This window comes from Mastomys coucha, unplaced genomic scaffold (assembly GCF_008632895.1).
Source record: "Mastomys coucha isolate ucsf_1 unplaced genomic scaffold, UCSF_Mcou_1 pScaffold20, whole genome shotgun sequence".
Lineage (NCBI taxonomy): Eukaryota > Metazoa > Chordata > Mammalia > Rodentia > Muridae > Mastomys > Mastomys coucha.
In genome coordinates this window covers 101,351,665-101,362,039 of record NW_022196903.1, presented here as the reverse complement: position 1 = coordinate 101,362,039, position 10,375 = coordinate 101,351,665, and the positions used below count along the sequence as shown (strand labels likewise).

The 10,375-nt window shown below is 40.1% G+C and overlaps 1 protein-coding gene across 1 annotated transcript in view; it reads left to right on the top strand.

Annotated features, from left to right (window-relative positions):
• The window catches only part of Sumf1 (sulfatase modifying factor 1), an 82,341-nt gene extending 72,549 nt beyond the window's left edge, over window positions 1-9,792 (top strand). The window contains exon 9 of the mRNA XM_031382801.1: window positions 8,249-9,792. Coding sequence (XP_031238661.1) covers window positions 8,249-8,359 — 111 coding nt within the window. The 3' untranslated portion in view covers window positions 8,360-9,792. The remainder of the gene's footprint in view (window positions 1-8,248) is intronic.
• The last annotated feature ends 583 nt before the right edge of the window (window positions 9,793-10,375 follow it).

The following is a 10,375-nucleotide window of genomic DNA, read 5'->3' as shown; positions in this document are numbered from 1 at the left end:
TTAGATTCTGGATGGTTTTGCTCATTTCCTTTACCTGTTTGATTGTATTTTCCTGTAGTTCTTTAAGGAATTTTTGTGTTTCCTCTTGAAGGGGTTCTAGCTATTTACCTGTGTTCTCCTGTATTTCTTTGAGGGTGCTATTTATTTATGTCTTTCTTAAAGTCTTGTAACATCACCATGATAAGTGATTTTATATCTGAATCTTTCTTTTTCGGTGTAATGGTATGTCCAGGATTTGCTATGGTGGGAGAATTGGGTTCTGATGATGCCTAGTAACTTTGGTTTGTATTGTTTATTTTCTTACACTTGCCCCCCGCCCCCCGCATCTGGCAATATTTAGTGCTACCTGCCCTTGCTAAATCTGACTAGAGCCTGTCCTTCCTGTGATCCTGATTGTGTCAGAACTCCTCAAGTCAAGCTGTCTCTGGGATCCTGTGATTCTGGGATCCTGTGATCCTGGGCTTGTTAGAGCATCTGGGAGTGCAGCAGCTTCCTCTGGGTGTTGTGGGACTGGCTGCAGAGCTTGTGCCCAAGGTCTGCTCAGGACACCAGCCCAGAGAAGGAACCCGAGCCAGTGGGCTGGTGGAATTCCTCAATATTCAAGGAATATTTTTAGTCATCAATGAAATAGATTTTGCTATATGCTTTTTGTACATTTGTTGAAATGATTTTCTTTTCCTTTAAAGTCCATTAATATAGTATCATATGATGACGTACAATGATTGATTTCATTTTATTGGTTTTATTTGTTTGCTTGTTAGTTTGTTTACTTACTTATTTTTGAGTCAGTGTCTCACTATGTAGCCAAGACTAAGTTTGAATCTCTATGGAACCCAGGTTCTCACATTAGCACCTGACTGTGTCCAGCTTGGTCTCACCTCTTAAGCCATCACTGCACTCTTGCTGTCTGTTGCAGTTAGTCATGATGTGCTGTTTTATATATTTCGGATTCAGTTTTCTAAAACATTGAGAACTTTTGCATATAATTAATGATCAGTAGAACCTTTTTTGTTGTTCCTAATTTTTGTGTGCTTTTGATATGCTGTTGTGTTCATAAATTTAATCGTAAAGTAGTCTTGAATCTTAAGTTTTTTTTTAATCTTCAATATTTAAGAAGATTTCAAGTAAAATTAACATCATTTCTTTCTGAAGTGCTTGGTAGAATTCCCTCTTAAAGGCATTTGGACCTAGACTTTTGCACTTAGCCCACCTTTTCATTACTATAATGAAAACCCAAAAAGATTAGTTGTTTTTTTTTTAAAGAGACTTATTTTGGCTTATGTTTTTAGGGATCCAAAGTTGAGGAACATCATATGGTGCTTATATTCATGCTGGGTCCAGAGTTTTTCTAAGGCATCATATGGGAAGTAATGGTATATATGTGTGTGTGTGTGTGTGTGTGTGTGTGTGTGTGTGGTGTTTTGTGTGTACACATTCATTATGATTGTTCTTCCTCTTTCTATAAAGTCAATAAGATTCAAGCATAGTGACTCTACCCAAATGACTTTATCTAATTTTAGTCCCCTCCCCCAAAGCCCTCACCTTTAAACAACCCCTGTCAGAGCTTTTAGGGATACACTCAAACCAGACAGAAATGAGAGTTTCTTGTTTAATAGATGCTTGGCTTTGTAGATTATCTGTTTCTACTTGGGTATGCTCTGTTAATTCTGTCTTTTAAAGAATCAAATCTTTTATATGAATTTTTGTATTTATTATTTTAATCTCTGCATTTCATTCATTATTTAAACCAATTATATTTAATGAAACTATTAATATTATTAGGTATCCTGAGCTTTTGGTTTTTTCCTTTGCCTTATTTGTTCTTTTTTATTCTTTGTCTTTTTTGGATTAAGGTGTTTATATCACTTCATTTTTCTCTCCTTAGGCTTGGTATCTATGACTTTATTTTAAAATGAATGGCTGATGTAGAGCCAAGTTAATGATTAACTTTTCCTGGTTAAGCAGTAGAATATATCTAATGAACAATAGAATAACAAAACTAGATAAAATTAGGATTTTTCCAAAGAAAAATGGCAATTACAGAAATAAATAAAAAGAAATAATGTTATAATTAGTTTTTAAAATATAAAGAATGTTATAATTGATTTTTAAAATATTTATTTTTATTTTATATTATGAGTAAATTATCTGCATATATAGCTGCACAACTTGTGTGTTGATACCCTCAGAGTTACAGAGAATTGTGAGCTACCATGTGGGTTATGGGAATTGAACCCAGGTCTCTTAGAAAAGCAACCAGTATCCTTAACCACTGGGCCATCTCTCCAGCCCCATATTAATATTTAAAATTCTCTGACTAGAAAGTAACATACTTTTGGTCATAAACTAAGGTTACTTTACCTTGTTAAAGTAAACTCCTATAATCATGTCTAGTTTCTTTTTTTTAAAGAGTGATTTTTATTAATTAAGAAACTCGTGTGTGTGCATGCGTGCGTGCCTGCGTGCTTGTGTGTGTGCGTGCGTGCATGCGTGTGTGTGTGTGTGTGTGTGTGTGTATAGTATGGTATTGTGCCTGCATGTATGTTTGTATACAACTTGTATTCTTAGTGCCATGGAGGCAAGAAGATATCATTGGATCCCCTGGGACTAGAGTTATTAATAGTTGTAAGCCATCGGGTCTCCAGAATCAACCCTGGGTTCCCTGGGAATAAGTGCTCTCAACTGCTGAGCCATCTCTCCAGGCCCCTCCCTCATTCTAGGTTTTAACAGTCTGTCTAAGTAACAGCTTCATGAAGGAGATGGGGACACAGAGAGGCTTTGAGGTAGTACAGCAACCAGTTAAGGACATAGGCAACCATTCCCTGATCTGCTGTTTATGTGGTGTGGCATTAGGCACACCATGAATATCTCTCGGCCTCAGTTTTTTCCTCATGTGTGTAATGTACATGCTATTTACATCTTTCTCATAGGGTTATTGGAAGAATGTGCAGAGTTGGCATATGTTAAGTAGATGGAACAGTTCACATAAGTACTCAAGGACGGACTTTGGCTCTTGGTGTGGTTAGGTTGATGCCTAACTTCCCAGTGTGGGGTCTTCATTCCAATCCATAGCATCAGGGCTACCCTTCTACCAGAATGACAAAGAAGTTGGTCTAGTATCATTTGAAAGAGCAATGGTAAGTCCTGACATCTGGTACAGGCTTCCTTAGAATGAATCAGTATGAGATACAATTGCCTTCAAAATACCCTTTGTCTGAGAAACATCATGAAAACCATATTTCTGCCCCACTTGAGTTGAAGGCCTCCAGGGTTGTAGGTCATTATCTTAAATGGATAGTTTCCTGAGCCGAGAGCACATCCTTAGCACAGATACTAAGATCACTTTTACAAAGTAATTACCCATTTTGATGAAATCAGGCTGAAACAGGTCCCTCCTACTACTCCTGTTCTTAATTAATAGAATGACCCATTTTCCAGCCACCCAAAGACCTAACTCCCTTTAAGAACTACTTTTCATGCTGAAAATAGAGGTAGAAAGATATAAAGAACAACCAGAACATTCATAACCAGGACATTCACTCTTTAATTGTGTCTCATCAGTGACCCATTATTGAAGTTTTAGAGAACTACTTATTAATACATATTTTCTTAGTGAATGGATGTGTGTAAGTAGAATGATAGTAGTATTATTGACTCTTTACAAGTGCTGGGTCTGAGCTCTTAACACGTGTCTGTGTGTGTCTCTGTGTGTGTGTGTGTGTCTCTGTGTGTGTGTGTGTGTGTCTGTGTGTGTCTGTGTGTGTCTGTGTGTGTGTGTGTGTCTGTGTGTGTGTGTATGCACACGTGTGCCTCTATGGATCAAGCCCAAGGACTGCATACACTGGGGAGGTGCTCTACCACCAAGTGCTGTCCCAATGCCCTCACCACACATGTGGTGAGGCTTTCTTTTTTGGGTTCAAATTTTCATAGTTGTTTGGTTAATGGAAGGCCTCAGGAACTGCAGAGACCCAGTAGTAAAACCTTTTGTGGTTGCTGATTTTCTTGAAAGTGTTTTGGTATATAAACAAAACAATTTCATCACATAAAATTTAGAAAATAAATAAAATGAGAAAGATGACAATGAAAATCAGATATCCTATGTCTTAGAGAAAACTATTAGATGCTATTCTGCCATGAGTTTTATATACTTTAATATCTATTTTTTCAAAATTGAATCATCTTATATTATGCTCAAGGTTTTCAATTTTGGTCATAATAACAATTTTGTATATCACCAATCTTTTTCTAGTCTCTTGTGTCATCGATGCAGAATCCTTTTCAACACTGTTCTAAGCAGGTACTAAAAATTCATCGGCTGTTGCAGCCTGGCTTTTGTAGCATATAGAGTAATCCAACCAAGGAACACTGCAGTCCTGTGCCTCATCACCAGAGCTGTCCTTCAGCTTGTCGGTTTATGTGGCGCATAACCTGTTCCCTGCCATCCAGGTATTCATATGTGCCCACAGCCAGAAGCTGGGAGAGGTATCATTTTTCCCCCACAGACAACCAAGAATCTCAGAGGCCTGATCCAAGCTGGACAGTGCTGCTCATTTCTGTGAAGATGAGGCCACCCAAGCAGAGGTTCAGTGACAGAGTGGATCCCCAAAGCAAAACATTTGCAGTGCTTTCTTTTCAGCGCTTATTTTGTTTGTTTCTTACTGAGGGCTTTGTTTTGGTAAGTGTCCGTTTCTGTGGTGCTGGAGATTGTAGGCAGGTGTCTAACAGTGAGCTCATTCTCCAGGCCAAGATGAATGTTTCTGTGTACTTTTATGGACGGCTTTATTTTGTCAGTGAGGACAGATTCTGGAAGGCTCTGCCTAAGCTTAAATAGCCACTGAGACTGTTTTTTTTTTTTTTTTTTTTCCCTTGCTGGTCAAAAGATTAGCAAATTGTTTATCATAATTTTCACTTGTATTGAGTCCAAACTCCTCAGACTATGGACATAGTGGTGTGATTCCATTTATTTATCTGCTCACATATCTTGCTTTTTACATTACCTGTCTTTGGCTAACTTTCTCTGGAATTCCAGTTTTCCAGTTCTTTGGGCATCTTAGGTTGCTCTCAGAGTCTTGCAAAGCACCCTCTAAGAAGCAGCCACTTCTTTTTCTTACGGCCATCCCTCCCCTCTTCCTTTCTTCAGAGCTGGGCACTCTTGGGAGCAGTGTTGAATGCTTCAGTCAGTTTGCAGTCTGACTCCTCCCTTGGAATGGCAGCTCTCTGATAACAAGTTCCTTGTCTGTCTGCTCTGATTGCGTTCCTCATGCCTGAAGTTGCCCTGGCCTACTACAAGCATTCATATATCAGGTAGAACCTTGCTGTGATGTCATCAGGCTATGTCTACTCTGCCTGTTGTTTTGCCTAATTTTTGTCCTTTTTTTTTAAATTGTGCTTCTGATACATCTCTTTAGCCATGTTAAATGCCGGCCACCCTCCTTTATAAATTGTACCCCAGGGATTGAGCAGGGACTGAAACCTTGTTAGAAATGTAGCTTGAGTACCGCAAAAGCACCACGAAAGCAGCATGTCTGGATGTCTGGGCGTATATCCTAGGATGTGTATTTGGACAACCTCTTCAGTCTGCCTGCCTGCCTGCCTGCCTGCCTGCCTGCCTGCCTGCCTGCCTGCCTGTCTATCTCTCTGTGTGTGTGTGTGTGTGTGTGTGTGTGTGTGTGTGTGTTTGTCCGTATGTCTGTCTGTTTCCTGAGTTACTTATCTTGTTGCTGTGATAAAATACCTTGGTTAAGGCAACCTAAGGGCCAGTGAGAAGACTCAGAGGGTGGAAGGAAGTATATGCCAGGACTGATGACTGTCATTGCATCACTGGAGTATGCAGCACACAAACAGAATAAGTAATTTAAAGGCAACTTATGAAAGAAAAGGTTTATTTTGGCTGACAGTGCCACAGTAATCTATCATGACATGGAAGTTATAGTGCTTATAGCTTGAGGTAGCTGGTCACATTGTATCCACAGTCAGGAAACAGAGAGGAACAAATACTGGTGTCCAGCTAGCTTTCTTCTTTTTATGTAGTCTAGAACTCTAACATAGGGAATGATGCCACCTATATTTAGGTTGGGTCTTCCCACATCAGTTAACCTCATCAAAATAATCCCTCACAGGCCCAAGCAAATGTTATTCTTTGGTGATCCTAGATCCTGCATTCTGAGAACCATTGCCATAAACATGTATGTATCACCTGGGTCTTCCTAGAGACTTTGACATTCTGCAGGTGATCCAAATGACTAGCTTAGCTCAAGGCTGTTTGTAAGTTTTTGATGCATATTCATTGTTTCCTCATCTGCCTATGGCCTCCAACAAGCCAGGCCAGGATCACGCCTAGACCTGGGCTCATTCTCCTGGTGTATGCAGCCAGGAAATGGAATGCTTGGTTGTTTTCTTTGTGTGTGGCCTATTCATGGGAGAAGACTGCGAGAGTCTTTAGTGTGCCTCCCCTTGAGCTTAACCTTTGCTGCAATGTGGATTCACTGCATGTGAGTGGTTTCCTCTGAGTTATCAAAGTTTGATTCTAGAAATATCGGTGTTCTGTCATTTCTCAGCAATCTAGTGCCTGTGCTGATGATTCTACTGTGTCTCCTCACATACCTCTTGCCAGACATTTGAAAGCTTCTGGTCATGCTGATCACAAAGATGCAGAAGGATCACTTTATTATTTTAAGCACATTCAAATTTCCTCTTCTGTCTGTCTACCTGAGAGTTGGGAATACATTCTGTTCCTTACTCTCCACAAGGATAATTGGTTGCTATTGTTTTATTATCTAAAGAAGATAGAGCATTATGTCTTCCTTTTTTTTTTTCCTATGGGGAAAATGCACCAGAGAATTTCCATGTCAGCCTCAGAGATAATTTTTATGGAGATTAGAAGCATCTGACTTTTTGTGAGAGAAAAGAAATAATAGGAATAAAAAAAATGTCTTGCATGCTGACCTATTTTTTTTCCCTTCCCACAAATTATCTCTTTTGTGTGAGTTCCCAACTTCTACATGATTCTTTTTGAAGTGTCTTTTACCCATTGGCAGCCATGGGCTCAATGGGCTAACTCTTGACTTACACTCCTGGCTCCCAGGATGACCAGTTTGTTTTTATTTCATGCTATTTTGAATTGGAGAATGACCCTCACAGGAGTTCCAGGCATGGTTATTTTGGAATCTTGCAGCTGTGTCAGTAGTCCACAGATACATGTACTGTATGTTTGTGTGAATGTGTGTAAGTAGGCTGTGTGTTAGCGGTAGGAAAGAAGACATGAGAGAGAGGGTACCCTTTGCACCTGAGTCTAGACTCTTGCTAAGAAAGGAAGCACACTACAGTTTGTTCAGAGTAGAATCCTGCTTTCTTTAACAACTGTGTCACCTTCTGTAACTTGTTTGATTTGCCTGGGCTTTTACAATCAAAGAAATAGCAGACGAAAGTGCCTGTTACCATGCCGAGTATGTCCAAGGAAATCAGTGCCCATGTTTGCATGAGCATTTATTCTCTGCTCTTTCACAATTAGATAGAATGAAATAAACCAAACCCCAACATGCATAGTTTTATTATTACTATGATTTAAAATCCTGAGGTATTGGGAAGAAAGTGATTTTCCAACAGCTTTTCATGTATTTTAAGTTCTTATGATGACTCTTAAATTTTTGCCAGTGTGTTTAATTCCATGATATTTGATGCTGTTATTAATCTTCTTGTTGACATTTATATCTATTGTTATAATGTCAAAAATTGATATACTATGCCAAAAATTAGAAGCTGTGCATGAAAGGATAATGATTGTGTGTGCATGTTATAATCTCATGGGTCTTTTATTTTTTTTTAGCATATGATTATATAGGTTAGATCATACCACATGCACACACACACACATACACATACACACACATACACACATACACACACACTCAAACATGATTCTTTGTAGTAGCCTGCTGACTACACAATCACATGGATAACCATGGGAGGCTACTGTTTGTTCTTTGGGTGTCATAAGTGGTGGTAGCCTTTCTGCCATATGTAGGTGGTATTTCTAAGGTAAAAGATACTGGCTGGCCGACTCTTGAATGTGCTGCCTTTTGCCAAGGGTACATCACACAGACTATCTTAAGAAGGCAGATCTTAAGAGGGCAGCTCTTCCTTCAGTTAGCTCTGAGTTCTCTGTACCAGATATTTTTGTGAAGCTGTATGTAACGTAAGTCTTAAGCCAAGGGTTCCAGGATCTCTTACGGCATGTTATCTGTTACAGTCCTATTGCTATAGGTACCGCTGTGCAGCTCGAAGCCAGAACACACCAGATAGCTCTGCATCCAACCTGGGATTCCGTTGTGCAGCCGACCACCTGCCCACTGCAGACTGATAACCAAGAGGAGCCTTTCCAGATCCAAGAAGGTGTTTCTTACTTGCAGCTGGTCTCCCCCTGGAAATCTGAACTGATCTCATGTAAAGCATTCCATCTGAGGAGAATTGCATATCCACCCAGTGGCCAAAGGAACTGTCTCGAGTGACCAAATTGCTGGCGTGTGTCAGTGCTTGTGCTTTATTGTGTGGTGTGTCTTTGGGGATCATCACCATGTTTTACTTTGAAGGCCTTTTGAAGAGGAGAGAGCTGAGAACCGTGAAGTCCTGGCCAGACTCTGCCACAGGATCAGGCCCTGGAGTCCAGCACCTTGTCTGCCTGGACCTCTGTCTCCTCATGAATGGACGACATGATCTCTATGGCTCTCTCCAACTTGCAGATTCTATTCGAACTAGCAGAGTGTATTGTGATTGCATAGTGAGAATTTATGACAGATTATTTTTTAGCTATTTTTTTGCCATGTGTGATTCTTGAGTAATATTAATCATATAAGGTGAGAGTTCTCTTATATATTATTTTCAGAAAAGGGTGGGGTTCGAGTCTTTTATATTCATACTGCACTTTGTTCTTTCAAGAAAGGAAATCAGTGTCTTTTACATTGTTGTGACAAATCCCATTGGGACAGTGAGGGTACACTCAAGTTTAGGGTTCTGAACACACAGGAATGCCTGTGGAGTGACTCTACTGTCCCTTTTCTTTTGACATTAAGTGCCTTTGGCTCAGAGGGACAGTTTGAAGCCTTGTTTCCCCTCTGCCCCCCAAGCCTTCAAAGAATGTGAAATGTGTACTAATTAGGGAAACCATTGAATTCTAGGTATGTGGGTGTTGAGGTTTTGTCAGATGTTATCTATTGTAATGCTAAATCCTATACCAGAAGGTCTAGGCCTATGAGTGAATTCTCACTTTTACAAGCTTTTGTTGTGTGAACCTTGTTCCTTAATTTAAAACTATTGGTTAAATAAAATTGGTTGCAGCTAAATTACTGGAGGGATTAGAGGTAGGTGGGTTTTGAGTTACCTGATTGAGGGTGGAAAGAGAGAGGAGAGAGGAGAGATCAAGGAGAGAAGGAGGAAAAACAAGGATAGGAGGAGCTGCCATGAGGGAGATGGACCATAAGCATGTGACCAGGAGAAACTGGGGAATACCGCTGGGGAGGCAGCCAGGCCAGCAGTTAGAAAAGTAGATTAGGGATTACCCACCCCCAGTAATTATCAAAGCCACATAAAATAACCATAGTCTGAGTCTCATTCGTTTAAGCTAGTCAGGGATAACCTTATATTGATACCACACGGGAGAAAAAGAACCAGGACCTTGAATAGACTCTATTCAGGGTATCTGGTATATTATACTAGAGAGATGAGAAATCCTTGTTTGCTTTGTGATATCAGATGCTTTGAATCATGCGCTATGTCAAATAAACTGGTACCTCTGGAGTCAGACTTTACTTCTTAATTCCTTACCAGGACTCTCTTTCTCATCCCCTCCTTTGTGTTTTCCTTCAAAACCATCATTTTGTGATGCTCCTGTATTTTGTTCTCCAGAAAGAAGCTAGTCAATAACTTTGATAGGTGGGTAGTTTGTAGCAGTTTTTATTCTCTAGAGCAAGGCCATGCTGCTGGGAACCCTGTGTAGCCTTGCTACTTCTTGCCACACTACATGATACAAAGTCAAGGGCATTGCCCTGGCCAGCAGATGCTTCCAGTTCCAGCAGAGCACTTTGTTCAGAGTAAAGGCTTTCAGCTCCTGAGTCCTGAGTCCCTGAGTCACTTTTAGCAAAGCTCACTTGTCTTTATTTTAGTTGCTCACAATGTCAGTCAAGTAACATCGGAAGTGACCAGTCAACACTGGCTTGCTACTGTTACTGTTTTTACTTTAAAAAGTATTTGTGTGTGAGCACATGTGTCCCTGTGCATGCACAAAGGTTGGAAGACAACTCATGGACATCTGTCTTCCACCACCATGGGTCCCAGGAATTAAACTCAAGTCCTCAGGTTTGGTGGCAAGCACCTTTAGTCT